The sequence below is a fragment of the Helicoverpa armigera genome, chromosome 10 (genome assembly GCF_030705265.1).
Source record: "Helicoverpa armigera isolate CAAS_96S chromosome 10, ASM3070526v1, whole genome shotgun sequence".
In the NCBI taxonomy this organism is placed as follows: Eukaryota; Metazoa; Arthropoda; class Insecta; order Lepidoptera; family Noctuidae; genus Helicoverpa; species Helicoverpa armigera.
The window spans coordinates 3,439,993-3,458,592 of NC_087129.1; the positions used below are offsets into that span (position 1 = coordinate 3,439,993).

Genomic DNA, 18,600 nt, shown 5'->3' on the forward strand with positions numbered 1-18,600 from the left:
AAATTAATTTTCATATTGATAGGAGCCAATCTTTTAAAAATGTATAATTTGGTGTAACTAAGAATGATTATTGGCTATTAAAAGTGTCAGTAATAGCACAGCTAGAGCTAGAAAATTCTAGGATCGGCAGCCCTAGAGCATTTGATTCTGCAAAACATATCTGTACATATCAAATCTACGTATATGAAGTTAATTTGATGTGTCTGATTGCTAGCAGAGTAGTCAAACGAAATAACGTTTGCAGGATTTCAACCGCAGACTCATTTGTTTGTTTACACTATTAATTATTTCTTCTAAAGGTAATTACTATGGGATATTAAAAGCCGTCGGCAGAAACGGAAAGACCCCTTGTTCGAAATAAAACGTACTTGTGATTGAAAAGCACGCAACAGGCTAAAAAAAGTTAATTTGACAGTATAATTTGCTTATTAGCCATAACTTTAATTATATGTAGGCATTTCGTTTTATTGATATCGTAAAATGTTTGTAATTTTAATTTTTCATGCGATTATGTCGACTTTCTCATTAGTGGACCTAACTACTGAAAATATAGTCCCACTTCGAATCCCGATTCGTGTTAGTGACATTTTGTAGGAGAATCGTCCTAAGTTAATGATAGGTTCGCACTCTCTTAAATAAACAAAACTATGGAAACACTATAGCTACTTAAAGCCCTTCAAGGAAAAAAGGTGTTGTCGGTTTTTACTCGTAAATAAACAGTAATTAGCGAAACAAGTTCTAAAATGGTTGCAAATGCGGCGATCGCATAAGTGGATAATAGTCAAATGTTAATAAAAAAGCGTGCTACCACAGAACGAAGTTGCTTTTATAGATTTTAAAAGGCACACGCGATATGGAAGGGCCATACAACATTAAATTACCGGAATTATTCCATTGTTGATGTTAAATGCATTCCTGTTTCTGGAATCGCGTGCAACACATATGTACTCAACTATTGCATATAGATCTATGTTATGTTACTAGTACATAAAGAGAAAGACTAACCTGTTTTTTTAGGCATATGATTAGATATGATTAAATTGTAAACAGAAGATATTATAAAGATAACATTGGATTAGAAAACTATTACAACATTCAAATCATGAAAACAAGTTGAGAGATGATTCTTAGAGTTAGTTTAATAGCCAAAAAGATGAATTTCACAAAACATAATATGTGCGTAAAATACCAAATAAATATGGAAAAACCAGAAAAACAAGAAAATTTAGCTGCACCCGAAATTAAATATTAATGAAACTAGTCTCCAATTATGAATCAACGTAGAAACCGCATGTTCGCTCAATATTTGCTTTACAAACAATTTTATTATTCACTTCATAAAATTACGGCTGTTACAGAGCGGTTGATAAAACTATGTATAAACATGTGTTTCACAAAGGTTCCTGTGTGCGTAACTATTATGCTCGGGTAGGGTAGTGTCCCAACAGTTTTGTCTTTTACCTCAATGTGACTAATATTACGTACGTACTTGCGGGCTTTGTCTATAAATACAACACGTCTTTTGTACCGCCCACTCCTATATTATGTTCTGGAGAGCTTACCCTAGTTCCGTTCCTGAATCATCGTCTTATTATGAATTTATCGGAGCCATGTTACTCGTAATACTTACTTCAATAAAACAACCCACTAATCCTTCCTTATAATGCAGAAATGTTCCATTATTATTTATCTCATTCATGTGTCAATAACGTTACAAAAGAACGAACGGTTCATATAAAAAAAATCGCAAACAGTGCTAATATTGCACAACAGTATAAATCGCACGCATGGAATAGATAGGTCCCGTTTAAATATGATCAAGAGCCGACCCCACCGCCGCGTAGCGAGGGTCCCACTTATTGCGGGCACTTGTCATATCAGCACAATGAACAGCCATGCTTTATTATTTTAATTATTGCACGTCCACGATGCGCCCTTTGTCAGCCAACCGCGAGCGCTGCTTGAATTAGTCACTGCTGAATAATAATTGTCCTAATTGAAGATCCTTGATACAACTTGTGGAGCTCCGTCTCTCTTAGTTAACTACATTTATTATGAACAGATAATTTAACGTTCTGCTGATAATATTACTACGATAACGTATTGATAAAAAAACTACTTAGAAGAGCTTATTATGATTGATATAATTTTTCGCAGAAGTCGTTCTGGATTATAATGAGGTCAATTTCTCATTTTATAAAGACGATTTCTCAATACGTATGCGACGGAGACAATGCGAATTCGTTGCATCAATGTGGGGCGTATTGACATTACAATATACTAAGTTGCAAGTTTTTGCTCCGAGTACTGGTGTCATTATTATTGGGAAATGACATTACACGAGACTAATTTAATTGGCTACAGCGACCTACTTCGTTTCTTGTCTTGAAAAGGTGCACATACCCCAGAATTAGGAGATTGAAGAATGGGAGTATAGTAAAATTGTAGATATAAATATAATAACCGGAATGTAGGTAGGTAAGGATAGGATTTATAAAGTAACGAGGAGGACAGCTCGTCGCGAAGGCAGGCGGGCGCATACTTTACTCTCTCGACTCTCGATCCGATCTTCATAAAGAAATTCTCCGTTTTGATATTATATTTATATTGTAAATGTTTCGTACCTGCATATTTGTAACAGTAAATATGAAAATTTCCGGAATGCCTACGAGCTCGCCTCCGATCTTGAGGGAACAAAGATTTTATTTGCTATTATGAAATTTTAACTCGGTATTTCTTGGCTTCATTTGCCAATTTTATTTTCTTAGCGAAATATAAATCTTCACGAACTTTATTTGTATATTTCTACAAAAGATAATGTCGAATTTGTATTATTAATTAATGTAAATGAATGTCGATTTTAATATTGAGAAATTCATTCAAACGTTTGCGCATATTAATTAAAATGCCTTACGAATGGCTAGACTAGTCCAAATCCTGGCTTCAAATCTCAAAAGCTTTTTGCAAGGCCTTTAAAAATAGTATCAAACTAGCTGTTGCCCGCAACTTCGTCTGCGTGGGCAATATAGAATAGTCAAAATACTGCTTATCCCGTAGGTGCATTCTTTCACGTGACAGTATAATTAGGATTAGCACTTAGCAGTCGCATAGATTCATTGATCAAGGTTGTGTTGTGGATGTGACCATTTATCTAAACAAAAGAAGTAAGGTTTGTGACGTTGTGAATATCTCTGGATCCAGTCAGCCAATTTGGAAAATTATTACGTATGGTGCGTAAGTAATTTTCACAGGAAACAGTTATAATCTATGTCTATATGCTTTGAGTCTGACAAAGCTGTCATTTGTACATTTTCTGCAGCTGCTGCGACTAATCAGAAGCCAGAAAGTCTGTCAGTCTTACCATGGATATCGGCTTGCGTAGTTGACTGGATTGAAGATAGGTAGATAGGTAGTCGCTCCAAGCAAAATATTGGTACGCAAACAGATTCGGTGACTGGAAGCCAACACCAACACAGTTGGGGAATAGCTGGATGGATGATAAAATGAGTCATCATCATCAGATAGTTTCACTACTGGGGAGAAACACTTGTATGACGGGGATTTTCTGTGCACTTACTCACTATGGTAAGGCTGACCCCACATTAGGCGTGCGCGATCCTCGGGCGTGTGAGTAGCGCGGGTGTCGCGAGCACGCTGCATGAACGTCTCGTTTTGCTGCCCTGCGGCATGTGTGAAGAGTGCAAGCGACGCGCTCGCGGCGAGCACGCGGCGCTCGAGTTGCGTTCTTACCCCTTCGCCCGCTATCCCCGCCGCCCGCTAAACGCCTTAGCAGTTAAACGTCAAGGAGAGCGGCGCGTGCGCGCCGCGAGCGAGCTGTGGGTAAATGCCGCAGGGCAGCAAAACGCGACGCTCACGCAGTGCGCTCGCGACGCACGCGCGGCGCCCGCGCTACTCATACGCCCGAGGATCGCGCACTCCTTATGTGGGGGAGGCCAAAGCCGGGACTCCACCGAAATGTTTGCATTAGTTCACGAATAGGCAAAATGTACGTATCTGTGAGAGTCCACTTCATGTGTTCGTACTTGAAACCTGCAATTTTGCCATTACGCTTGCAATTTGTCATTTCTTGGTGGAGCCAGCAAATCGAAAGAAACATAAGTGTTGTATACTGTGCATCACTACCGCACACCGGGAAAATTTCGCTCTTGCGGAGGACGTTTATATACTATATTTTGTGTCACACAGGACGACAGTAAGTATCCACCGAAACACTTTCAAAGATCTGATGAACGAACAAATCAGACCTGACTTGGTCACCTGGGGCCAATCAGAGCTCTATGAAGCGATCATATGCTTTGGCTCCTACTGTTATTGTGGTTTCTGAAAATTTATTCACCTCATTCAACGATGAATGTAATTCTGATGGTACTATTAAGAACACTTGCTTAGCGCAGAAGCTGACGTTGGCAGGTCGACTCTTTTGACTTCTCGAATAGGATACCATTGTTTTTTGTGCAATGCACACCTGCAATGCATGCCGGATTAGGACAGGATACAGGTGGATAGGATTTGCAATAGAAAACAATTCTGTGTTTGTGATTAAATTACATCAAACGTAGTTTTATATAAAAGGTGTTTTTTTAGACTTGGCTCGGGTCTTACTGAGACTGTTCGTAATCGTGACCAGTGTATTTGCGATCAGAAGTTGAAAGTAAGCATGTCTCTGGTATGCGACGCGCAATTTGTACGTTTTCAGACGCATAAAGCATTTTACGTGTGTATGGTATTAAATCGAGAAAGCTCCCATTTCTTATCTGCACTTTGTATCTGGGCTTGTTCTTAAAGCTACAGAATCCTATTCATCATTACCTACCTACCTCACGCTTAGCAGCACTTGCGAGAGACAGATCCTCATTTCTTCTAGGATTAAGTTTACATATTTTGCATCAGAAAAAATAATTAAGGTCTACTTAATACTACTCACTCAAAGTAATTTGTTTTAAGGCCACCACATTAGTGGAAGATAACCTAAACTATGTTTATGAAAAAATCCTGATATGAACTCCATCTGTAACTTTAAATGATAATTAATTGGTTCACTTAAGTCATCATTTTTGACATAATGTTCAAAAAATAATTTAGATGGCACCGTTTTAAATTTGGCTGAGAACTATTAATTTTCCTTTCATCAAGGTAATAATTATAATTGGTTTTTGATGTGGCACGGCAAACTGACAAACACTATTGAAATGTCTATCGAAAAATTACACTACGTGTTAAAATATGGTGAATTACGGAAAATACACAACTCCATCTGTTGAAATAATAATCCTCTATAAAGAATGTATGGTAATTTATTGTCATTTACCACCTCGCTCCTTTGTCAAATTTTATGTATTTTATTTAACACAGATTACCACAGATGGAGCTACTTTAACCTTGGCTAAACAATTTTTTTTTCTTCGAAGTTACTTATGAAGGTGTGATTTTCTGTGTAAAGGTTAATAATAGGCCGATCAACTAATATAAGTACAACATTCAAATGTACAGTTTTGACAAACAGATTGCGTGTCATAATATTTTACATCTTGAATTCACAAAATTAATCATATCTTTTGATAGAGTGAATCGATTTCGATGAAACAAAAACTAAGTAATACCCCAAGTTACGTAGAATTTTTGTATATAAGCATTGTCTGCATTGAATTCGTAGATTTTACGTGAATCCCGAACAAACAAACAGATAAACAGACAAACAGACAAAAATGACAAAAATGATGGAAATGGGTTCTGTTAGTTATCCTTTAACATGCTGGCTATTTTTTTTGTCAATTTCTTCAATGTACAAAAATTTCTTTTCTACAGATTTATTATATGTATAGATTAACCACGACTTTGCTGTATGTATTATCGTATCGGCCACAATACGATTGGAAGTTTACAAGACGCGCATCCGACACAGTAAACAAACAAGCGGTCTGACGTCAAACGCACTCGAGCTGACTCGACTCTCGAACAACTAGTGATGGACAAAACCATACATTGTAGACTATTTTTTTCTTTGTAAAGTACAATATCGTGATAAGATATGTAGAATAAAAAATATTTTTAGGGAAAAAGCTTTTGAAAATGCTTAAAATCTTTGAAAAGGTTTCATTTGTAGTACTAATACTTTATAGCAGAATGTTTACACTAGTCACAAATATATTTGTGTACAAGTTAAACTTTACACGGCAGTATAAAATCCTTCTAGATTTGTTTTGACTTTCACCACTGCTTAATCACATGCTACCGATTGTTCTATGATTAATTGACATCTATTTTATAACTTATCCCCTCACATGTTTCGTCAGTACAAAAGGTAAAGGAAACTAAAGCTATTGTTAAAAGGATAATAAGTTTGAATGAGTGAAATGGTTAGTTTTGCTTCGTATCCACGTTTGTAGGTGCGTCATACGATTCACGGTCACACTCACACTATCTACACAAGAGAATTACTCGCTCCACGTTACTCGTTGTTATGTAATCGGTTATCGCTTGTTGGAAAACTTTGGATTCTTGCGATAATCACTTTTTAGGAAATGTTTTTTTTTCTTTAAATTTTACAGTTTCATCACAGTATCCATTTCGCTTGTCAGGAATATTTAAGACGTGGTTTTGAAAAGCCATTTCGCTTATAATATGAATTCCATTATTCCTTGCAAAATCAGAGTTAATTGTTAAAGGGGATACTTTAGAAGTTTATGGATAGATTTTGAATCAATCTTACCTAGATACATTGTAGCTAAGGTCGAACTAAGGATGCAAATCGCGTACAACAAGGTAACTTGATACAAAGTTATCCTACTTAGTTGTAGGTTAATCAGGAGATCAATAAATAAATCTACAGTTTCCAAATTAAATTTTCTTAAAATCATGTAACAATCTTAATTTTCTTAATATATTAATAGAACTACGAGTCTATCTGTCTGTTGCCAATTACCTATACTTACTAGAACACTTTTAAGAAATGTTTTACGGGAAACCCCACTTTTTCCTCCTGTCGTTCGGTAGAGTTAATCCAAGATCTTCTGTGTTTTTGTTTACTACATTAATGTTCAGTTTCAGTAGCATCTTGAATTTACTGAGTTATTCTCAATTTGTCATTAGTACCGATTGGTCACCAACTATTTTTTCCATACACCAAGTCCCAATTGGTCATTCGAGCAAAATAAATAATTTAATATTTAAATTTTGAGTTACGATTCGTCCCCCGCATAAAATTTCACGTATCAGAGTACCGTCAGAAATAAAAGTGTTAGAAGAAATTTTAAATGAAAAACTTCGATGTAGGTAAAGGTATAGCTCTCATATAAATATAATAAAATTTACATTAAAACACAGGTGAAGACAACTTGGGCATTTTATAAACCCGAAAATGTGACTCGATACTTTTTGTGTCGGTAACAAAAGTACCAGGGGCCCATAACTAGCAAAGAGATTGTATACATAAAAATGATGAATGATGGTGTAAATTGGTATGTTTATCTACAATTTTAAATGAAAAAAACGTAAAATCCTGACACTCTTGACTGCTATACTCCTTTAAGTTATGCGGTCCTAGTACACGGTGGGCAGTTCCATGGACACTCGTTGATTGGTATATTACTCATCTGATTTATGCGATCCTGGTATTTTGGTTTTGGCCGTGCGGTGTGTGACGCCGTTGAAATCGCGATTTTATTAATAGCGTCTTGCCATATTCGGAAAAAACATAACCAAAATAAATAAAAAAAAAACATATTACAATATTGTAAAGCTTATCTTGTTGACAGTACTTTTTACAAAATAAAGTACGGATGACCAATTGGGACTAAGCAAAATAAAATATTTTATTGAATGACCAACTGGGACACGTTTTTTATGGATGCCAAATCACTAAAATGACGAATCGGGCATAACTCAATTTACTTAAACGATTTTATATACCTTTTACCAATATAATCATGTATCAATGTAACTTCAAATCAATTTGAAAAATCAATCATCTAATTGGTTCTCCTGCAAACAGCCTATCCATTGATGTTTGTCTTATTTCTGGAGAAAAACCAGACCAAAAGACTCTGTCTTTACCTATTTATTTTGAATATCCTAACATTGTGTTTTCTTTTATTCCAGCGAGCGGCGCGCTCGCAGCCGGCACCATTGCGTCTCCGTGGAGCACGGCGGCCGGCGCGCCCGACACCAATGGCTCGGGCGGCGCCGACGCCAAGCATCTCGACGTCGGAGATGCCAGTGACGATGAGAAGGTAAGTCCACAAAACAATAGATCAAAGTCGTTTATTGAAACTAGGCTAGTTCAAAATTACAAAAGGACGACACCCAAAAACGCCCTCCATTCACCACTTCCTAGTCTTATGGCTAGGAAGAACAAACTTTCCAGCAACAGATATCAATCCCATCTCATAAAATCTGAAAGACAACCTTAGGTCCTTGTAAATCTGATTTACAACAAAGAACACACAATTCGGGTGTTTTGGAGACTATCTATATCTGCATGACACAGCTAATGATTCAGCACTAATATGTCCTCAAAATTGGATTCAATCGTCGAGCGTTATCTATCCGGGAGGCGTTTCCAGTTACACTTGGGACTGTACCATTTGCTATATACTTACATAGTTCCGTTGTGAAAAAGGGATGCTAATATTTGTTGTGGTTTTCATTCTTGGACAGTATAGGCAAAAACACTTAATTAAGAACCTTAATTTATGTCCGATAAGATTGCCGTTCAAAACACTGACAGGAACAAATTACTGTAGTGAATTGTAAAGTCTATCGTGTAGGCTTAACAAATGTGTAAGAATTTCAGCCTTAAAATGATCTATTTTGGTAGCATCTTTAAATGCCTGTGAAGTATGAAGTGCAACCAACCGAGCAGACATAACTCTCCCATTAATTTAATGATCATTGCCGGTCCCTCGCAACCGAAGCTTAGACACGTGTCGATTTTAACTGCTCATAAATATTAGCACATATTTACAAAGATCTTCACCTTAGGACGGCTGTTTCCCACGAGTTTGTTCAGTTATTTACGGTTACAAGCCGACATGGTTAAGAAAATTCTTAGTTTGCAATTTTCGCGTTCAGCCTATGAAACGTTTTAGGCGTAATAATAGAAGTAACACAAGTTTGCCTTGCGGAACCTATTTTATTCAAGCACTGTAGTAGCATACATAATGTGGTTTATCTCTCGCTAAATCTTTCTGGCGATTAGATTACAATCAGAGACCTGTCTCATCTTCTAAATCGGGGGGTTTTTGGGTAATGTCACATTCAACGTTTTGAATTTTTCACACGCGTTTTACCTATTTTAGAACTCTAACTAATATAATTGCACGCTTCGAATGAGAAGTCTTCTAAGGTATGACTGTGTAGGCACCTATTTTACAATTTTACAATCTACACCATCTAGTAAAGAATATACATGTATCCGGAGTTCACACGCATTTGCTCTTACAGGTCGCAAAAGGGTTACTTTACTTACAACTATCGTATCTTGTAAACTGATACTATACATATCAATATAAATGTTTCCTGTAATCTAAAACTTGATCATTGCCCCTAATATTTTAGCTGACTCATTCATGAGCCATAGTCCAAAAAATACTAGGTACACCTGAAAAAAAGATTGCCAGTGTACATAAATTCAAGTTGTTTCTTCTGTGTTACATTATCAAAAGTATTTATTTTACTTTCAATCACATTAAACAGATCACTAATAGATTTTTAACTTCACCACGTGTGATTGATAACGAAATAAATTGTAGTAGGTAACAAAAACAAAACAATATTAGTAACACGCGGTTGTGAGAAATTGCAAGTAAATATTGACTCTCAGCAGTTAACCAATCCAGAAACAGCTACGTTTCAAGTAGTTCCAAGGAAAAGTGATTCACGATGTTTTCGATCCGGCCTGTTGGACCAAGGCGAGGGCAACGCGTTATTTTTATTTTCTTTTGAGAATAGAAGCGAGTCTATTAATTACAATGACGCACTCCTCGAGTTGTAACAGTCTGTAAGCAAACTCTCTTTACAAATGTTAATAATAAGTACATCTGTTTAGTGTTCCTACTTAGTTTCCATGTAATAAGGCTTCTTGAATTTGTTTCGTTTTCGCTGGAAGTAGACTAGGCTAACATAGAAATACAGTTTATCTTCCAAACGTATTTAGCTCTGAAGATTAATGATAGTATCGTAAGATTCGATTCATTGGGGCGTAACAAGCTTTCGATACGGTTAAAGCTACTAAGAAAGTGTGTTCGGGAACAAGTTGTAGGACTGCTCCTCCCGAGGGAAATGTTCTTACCATTAAATTAGAAGCAATCCAATAAAACATTGTTTATGATGTAAAACATAAAACAATAATAGTCGCACTCATGGGACACAGGAGTGTAGAAACTTTTGTTAGTTCGCAATATTTGGTTACACTAAAAGAGAAGTTGCAGTTGCCACCAACTGTTGGAGTATGTGAATTTGCTATTACTGAAAGCATCTCAATTAGAACATCGGGGTTGCTAGGAACGCGATTGTTCCCGAACTTGGTGAATATGTAGCTCATTATGTTATTGCCTATAAAGTTACTAGGATTTAACTTTACTAAAGTCATGTTGGATTATTCAGAACGATATTATTCCACGTTATTTTTAGTTCTATTTAAAACATCGTGTCCTAGACAAGTGTTGCTTTGACGTGTTTCGTTTTTACCTGTAGTGGGAAAATTTATATCGATTCTGTATTGTTTCGATATTATACAATATACAGGTTGTGTTTTTAAAACAAATCGCGTTCGCAGGATATGTCCGCGGCCGACGCGGAGGGGGTGTGGAGTCCAGACATTGAGCAGAGCTTCCAAGAGGCGCTGGCCATCTACCCCCCGTGCGGCAGACGCAAAATTATTCTCTCCGACGAGGGCAAGATGTACGGTGAGTCCAAACATGCTAGAAGTCTTTGTAGGCACTAGCGTTTACTAGCATTTCCTTAGATTACCTACTTCTTCTTAAGATTTATAAAATGTTCATTTAGCTGGTGATTCAGCAGGGAGGTGCAAATTTCTTTCTTTTCTCAAATCTACAGATAGATTTAGTTGCTTTATAACCAAGTATATGTATACTATAGGCCTATTTATAAATATAGATACATTCTATTAATATCGACATCAATACGTCGATTTACCTATATGTCGCTTTAGTTTAATGGAGAGATATCAAGGCCACTCCACCGAAAATGAACAATGGCAGTGGCACGAGACAAAAGCCACTGTAGTACCTATTGAAGTCGGCCGACAAAGCCGTTTGCGCAATAGGATTCCGCAGAAAGACGTGAACCGACAATTATTATCTCTCTCGATCGGACCATGTCGCCAATTCGAAGAACCCATGTGTGCCGTCGCGTGGCTTTTGTTCGACGTCCACGTTGACAAATACTTACACTTACATGCCTCATAATTAGTCAACAATGCATGCTATGCCCCATATCGGTACAAAAATATTTCTAAATTAACCCCCTAACTTGTTCTCAATAAGCCTCGATTATTAAAATGAAAGCTCTGTTCTTGAAAGGGAGGCAGGAGCAAATTTTTTCACGTTACATTGTTAACTTAGTAAGCTCGTTAACGCGAACGTGACGATTGCTACATAAAAGCAACGCTTTGCCTCCGGTAAATTAACTGCCGAAGGAAACGGTTTGTGTTGCTTTCATATTTTATAGTTACACGTAGTCTTCTGCTGCGTGGCTTTGTTAATCCCTCGCCGGGGGTCGCCTCGCATTCATGTTATGAAGAAATATTAGTGTAAATAGAATAGTTTACGAAGTAGGTTAGTTCTGAGTCCTGCATGCTTAACCCGGGGAGAATAGTTCCATAACGTTTTCCGAAAAGTAATATTACGGGTGCTATGGAGCAGAATTGACATAGGAACATTATCAGAGGGTGGCAGTGCCATTACAACGCCGCCGGACGCACATTAAGTTTGCGTCAAGCGCCCAACATTATACGTCCCGGTTTTAATTAAAGGACTGGCCGCTCAGCCTCGTCGCGGTGCCAAATGGAATTGCTAAACAAATTTACCACAGGCGATGTGTCCACCTTAAGTGATTTAATAGGCGTAAAGAAATGCGATGTTTAAATTACTTCAAATCTTACGGTTCGCATTGCGGAAGGGGAAATTAGGGAAATGCCCGGCGTCTTCAGATTAGGGCTATGATATGCTTTGATGTAGGAATTCGCGTTAATTATTTTTTGTGTGAAATAGTTCTAACATACCTTCTGTACAATAATAAATGAAGCTATGACAGCAAAAGAAGCAACAAATCGTTTCCTGAAATAGATTTATAAAGCTTTGTCACTGGCGCATAAGGAGACTCTATTTGTAAACAACTATGTCTAACAGTTATTACTATGTGCAAAAGATGTTGATAATGGCTATCTGTGTGGATAATAATTGCGGACACGCGTCGCGTCGCCCGGACAATATATGACCACATTACTCGAGGACGTGTCCTCCCAGCTTAATCTACGTAAAAGTGCGTCACCCTTGTCCGCTCTCCACCCTCTCTCTACCGTGACGTTCCACGGGACACTGTTGTGCCTCATCGCCATGTGCTGCAATAATCCGGCATTCTTTTAGGGTGCCATTATTGTGTGTTTATTAAAACGGTAATGCGAAAATTATTTTATTTGTAGGTACACTTGCTTTTAAGGTTCTACTACAATAATATAACTTTGGAAATATTCCCAGGACAAGTTCCTTCATCGAATATGACTTTATCATGTGCCTACCTCAATAAAACTCAAGGCACGTTCATCAGAAACTTATGATGAGTGAAGTCAAGTATCGATAAAAGTTATACTAGGGCTACTGTACCGCAGTTTATTAGATAGGTATCGTATGCTAGGCATTGGTAGGTCTCGTGCGACACAGTATTGAGCCGACGGGTGCGTTATTACATTAGTGAATTGAGCGCGGCATGTCATAGTTGCACGTGTTGGACGAGTTAGGTCGGCGCGCTCACGCGGTGTTGAAGACTGTAGTTGGGAACAGTTTGGCAACAAAGCTAGTGCTCAGCTTTGCTGGCGGCACGTTCGTGAGTTAAGACATTCAAAACCGCTCAATATCCTGGGAGTATGAAAGTTTCGTCGGCGCACGGCTTCACGTGGTCCGGGGGTGGCAGGCGAGGGGTTCGTCGGGAGGGCTAAACTATGCGAAGAATGCGCAATTAGTGAGCGAGCGAGCGTGTAAGGGGCCCGGCCGCGCCGCTAGGCGGCGAACGCAGTAAGAAAATATAAAGAAGGGGCGGGCCGCCCGCGCCCGTTGTTTAGCGCCCCGCCCGCTTCGGGCATAACTCCCGATTGTCTCCCAAGAAATCCTCCTTAGACCTGTCGCAACTCAACCCTTTCCGCGAGGATTTGCTCCGCATAGCTCCTGTTTGGGTCAGCGTGAAATTCTGCTACGACGCCCGTGTAACTCAACAAAGTCCAATATCAGAGCACGGCCCTTGTCATTCAAAGGTCTTCATTTTTGACAGAATGTCCTCGTTACTACAATATTCTTATTGGCCATGATTGATTCCCAAATTATATTAAAATACTTCGTTCCCTATTAACACATTGTTGGCGGCACCCTAATTGTCTTAAGATAATATCTATTAAGTGTTACCGAATCAAGGAGTAGATCGGTGGGGCAGTGGTTGCTAATTAGCCTAAATCACTCGTAAAATGGGCCTAAAATATTCCGTTTTTGGAATAAATTATAGGCCTTGTAATAATAACCGTATACCCGCCTATCATTAAGTTAATAATTTGTTCTTAAATGCTATAATGAAATAACACTTTAAGCACAGCATAAATAGGGGTCTTAAAATGTAATATAATAAAGGCTTTTCTTTACATTACTATATCCTTAAGCTCAAAAATGCAGTCTCCCCTTGCAAGTACTCACGGTCTAATACATTTTAATGGAAATATATTTTGTGGGAAAAAGCTCTATAAGCGAAAACAATCGCGAGTCATGCCTCAGGTACGACGTTAATGTATTTCTGATGGATCTCCAATATCTCCCCAGTTGTCGAATAAATTACTTTTCAAAACGCCACGGGCTTAAGATGTGGATCGAGAGATAAAAAAAATCTTCTCACCTAACCCATATTTAATTTCCAGCGCCTATTTCTGAAATCGAGAAACTTGTATATAAACAAGACAGTAATTATGAATGTACGACAGTAACAACAAATACCTGTTAAAAAGAAAATAGTTAATATTCATAATGTAGCTGGAGCGTGCACGCACAATTTCCTCGCGGAGTGCGCGAGAGCGTGGCGGCGTCGCGCTGGCAATGGACCAAATTAGCCAACTAACGAACTAATAAATAATGATCTCTTGTTTTTCTATTCAGCGTGGAATAGAAACGTTTCGACTTGATCCTTCTGTGCACCGCACTATTTATAGAAGGATGCACACGACGATTCGGGTGAAAGCACTCTTAATGCTCAATTCGCGGGCGCGTATGTCACACGAGGAGGATACGCTCGCAACGGATAACATACGACGTGTATATTCACTTTACTAATTCGTGCTAACAGCAATTTGTTAGAGTGGCCGCACTTACTAATTTTAGCTTAACACCCGCCGTGAAAAGTTTACGACGGTGCCATAATTTCGAAGTAATTTCAAGAATGTTTGACTTAACAGTCTTGAAGAGTTTCCTTCCAAAGATCTGAGCTTTCATTCTAGTTTAATATAAAAATAACTGATATTGCTTTAATCTTGTATCTGGGGCCTGTAGGGCGAATAACTTAATTCGAAATACGAGATTCCAAAATGGGTTTAAATATTATTGACATTAACAGAGGACCTGTAAAATGTTTACACGAATCCATAGGCAAGTAAGATACAACAGCAATTAAAGAGCTAAAATATTCTGAAATCTGTTGAAGGTTCCTGTATGATGGACAAAATCGTACTGTTAATCAATACACATGCAACACACGTACAGATAGTTGAGTACGTATACGTACGCATTCGCCTCAACGAGCAAGCAAGGGGTTAATTAAATTCGCACCAGCTGCCTCTCGTCGCCATCGCATTCCCCGAATTCAATGAGATTTCAATTTACTTTGCTCTGACCGGGTCTTCCTCTATCGTGTCCATCAATTAATACACGGTGTATATTAAAATTTCGTCACCAAGTTACGACTGGGTTTAATTGGGTTTGATCTCTCATTTTATTAGTCATATTTGGTTTCCTATCCTGATTTATATATTGGAAATTCCTTATTTAGAAACCAGTGAAATCCCAGTATTAAGTAGTATTGTATAATGTTCGAGACTAAAATAACTGACCAATATACATATACGGCATTGTGTGGTGAAGTTGTCAAGAATATGTAGGTACCTAACGCTTGGTACATTGTAGAGCTAAATTCAGTGCCACGCGTCATTTCTGATACAAAATGACACACTATATTAGTGTTTAAATTGTATTATTTGAATTACATATTCAAATTATACAATAGGGGTTTGACCTTTTATATTACTATCTCCATAGGTAACAAGGCAAATATGGTATGTTTGTATCGAAACAAAATATATTTAAAATATTTATCGACAGCATTATTCAATGTAAACCAACTGAAATTTATTTCACAATACCAGTTTGCACTGACTACGGACGATCCACCCCGCATTCCTGCTCAACTGCAGTTTCAATGATTGAAAATAGCTATTCAAAATATTTTGAAAATTGTTTCATAACAGGATCGGCAGCGTTGTGCCTGCATTGCATTCTACGCGTTTGTCTGCAACAGCTATGCTAAATATTCCGCGGCCAATTGGCACATGTTTTAACCCCTTTATTACTTAAATTGAAATATCTCACTGTTGTTGTTTAGTAACTCAATCACAATGTACCTTTCAAAATAGTTCACATTTTATTCGCTAACCCAGATAGCGACTTTAGTAGGCCGTACATTAAGTATGTTCTATCGAAGTTTCTTTTTAATAACCAGATGTTTATCGCATTGCAGGAAGGAATGAGCTGATAGCAAGGTATATAAAACTCAGGACAGGAAAAACGCGTACGAGAAAACAAGTGTCATCCCACATACAGGTGCTAGCTAGGCGGAAACTTCGGGAAATACAGGCCAAACTCAAAGTGGTTAGTATTTAATTTTATATTATAACCTACATAGGTAATTATAATTATATATCTAATTGTCATATTTATATTTTACAACCAAAAATGTTAAATTAAGAAGCAACATTTAAAAATTCGAATGTTTTATTTGTTTAAAAAAATATTTTAATACGTCAAAAAAAACAAATCATAGTCAATTATGGAGTGATAAAATAAACGTATGAATGACGTTTAGGACGGTGGGGTGATGAAAGAAAAGGCCATGCAGTCAATGAGCACACTATCTAGCGCACAGATCGTAGCCGGTATTCCGCACCCCGCGTACCACCATACGGTACTCAACTTGCAAAAGGCATGCCTTTGTGTTACTAGTAAAAAAATAAAACTAAATCGCCTTTAAATTGTGTTGCTTCACTACTATTTAGGCATGTTGCCAAATGCACGTATTAAGTAAAGAATAGGCGACAATAACACCAATCGAATACTGAAATTGCTTTACTCACATTTTTGTTTTTCTTTCATATTACAAATAATAGACTGGTTAATGGATTGGACTAAAACTTTATTGAAAATACTCAATAATATCGATGTAAAGGATCATGTTTACTGTTAGTCACTTTGTCAGGGCGTGCACTTATACATTGGAATAAAGACATTCATACCTCCATGTTTTCACAATCAAAATAATGCTTCAAGTGATGTGTGTAGAACTTAACAACTTGAGCATACAATAACATGACAGCTTATAGAATTAATACTGATAATAACTTAGATTTTTAACGATGTATTTAATTTTTACAGCAATTTTGGCAACCGGGTCTACAAGCTGGTCCTTCACAAGAGTAAGTATCTGAAACTTATTGTTATTTAATCTGAAGTACTAACTGATTAATTAGATATTAGAGTACTTCCTAAAGCAATTGGGACCTAACATGCAACTTACACATAAGTATGGGTAGGTAATTACCTAATCAGGATAATTGGACCGTAATTTTTTAACTTAGTTTTTATTTCTGGGCCAAAGTGTCAAACCCTTATTGCACCAAAAACTTTAACTAACCCACTTGACTAAAGTGACTTGTTTGTGAAATCTTGATAGAGGTATTCCTGACTAAAAACAGGACCCGGCCAATAGAACACTTGACCCAATATTGCTATTACCGGATTTACATCAATGTGGTATACGAGACACACAAGAAACCGGAGCATTTTGTAGGTGATTTAAATACCTCGAAAAAAGTTGAACAACCATCTTTCCTAAATCTAGTGCTCGAAAAGAAACTAGTTTTACTTTGAGTCAAATAATGGTCTACCTATTTTCGTGAACCATCAAAGTAATGGTCCTGAACTTCTCATCCGACTTAGGCAGTCTTATTCCTTTTACTATATTAGGTAAAAAAATACATTTATTTAAAAAAAGCCTCCCAAAGTCTAAATCTCATCAATTTGGCCTTTTTAGTCCATTCATTGGGTCTAGTTTAAAGGTCTGCACAACGTACAGCCGTTATAACGTTCTTACCTCAGAATTCAAAAGCCATCTAACGCTCAATCTCCTTGTTCCAGCGTCAAACCGTTCCCAGCAGCTGGGTACAAAGGAGTGCCAGGAGTCGGAGGAGTGGGAGTACCAAGTGGGACAGACGTCGCGCCACCGCCGCCGTGGGAGGGACGCGCTATAGCGACACATAAGCTACGCCTGGTCGAGTTCTCCGCCTTTGTTGAACATCCACGGGACCCTGAAACGGTAAGGGTATGCGAATTCTAGATTGTTCCAGATATTTTTTGCTTTCGCGTCTTGTCCAACGAGGTGTTGCAAAATTATTACTTAGACTTTACCCTAACTTTTTGAAAAATTAAGATGGTTGAGGTGGGCTGAGGTTTCCTCGTAGGAGTTTCTTTCTGAAATTAGGATTTTGAATTAAAGTATCCGCACTCCGGATTTGTGCCAGTTTAGCCATAAAGGACATTTTTTTAGACTGTAGTCTGTATCCTAGCTTTTGCGCGTTGCTGACAATAATTCAGTTCTTTTATACACACAATGTCCTGAACAACTGAAAGTACCAATTACAAAATATAAATGAATAGTTATTGAACAGAATACGTGTACAATACAAACAACTTTATGCAAGCCAAAGGACTGTCAGTAACAAATTGAAAGTAACGCACCTTGAACTTTTGGTACATAAATTGAAATAATAAATTTAACTGTCTTGCTTTGACTGACATTTTAACTTTTTATATGTTTAAATAAATACCTACCACTAATTCGTTGGGTAAAAAACTTGATACTATTTTTAGCAGTCTGTTAGGAAATACTTAAGCATTACCTTTATTAAGACCGAGGACCATTGCTCTAGAAAGTTCCATTCACTGCTAGCCACTAGTTTTATCTTCTAGATATATAATCATGCTATTTTTTCTTTCCTTAAGAACGTCTTCATTCCAGTCTTAATACATAATTAAACAAACACTA

The 18,600-nt window shown here is 37.5% G+C and overlaps 1 protein-coding gene across 6 annotated transcripts in view; it reads left to right on the forward strand.

Moving 5' to 3' along the window:
- The window catches only part of LOC110371780 (transcriptional enhancer factor TEF-1), a 65,311-nt gene that overhangs the window by 41,082 nt on the left and 5,629 nt on the right, over nucleotides 1-18,600 (forward strand). For 4 of the 6 annotated variants that reach the window (XM_049841016.2, XM_049841017.2, XM_021328163.3 and 1 more), the window contains 6 exons: nucleotides 8,119-8,249; nucleotides 10,796-10,925; nucleotides 16,021-16,151; nucleotides 16,366-16,482; nucleotides 16,932-16,972; nucleotides 17,694-17,871. In XM_049841016.2, the coding sequence (XP_049696973.1) occupies nucleotides 8,119-8,249; nucleotides 10,796-10,925; nucleotides 16,021-16,151; nucleotides 16,366-16,482; nucleotides 16,932-16,972; nucleotides 17,694-17,871 (728 nt within the window). The remainder of the gene's footprint in view (nucleotides 1-8,118; nucleotides 8,250-10,795; nucleotides 10,926-16,020; nucleotides 16,152-16,365; nucleotides 16,483-16,931; nucleotides 16,973-17,693; nucleotides 17,872-18,600) is intronic. The other 2 variants (XM_021328165.3, XM_021328166.3) reach the window with 2 other exon arrangements.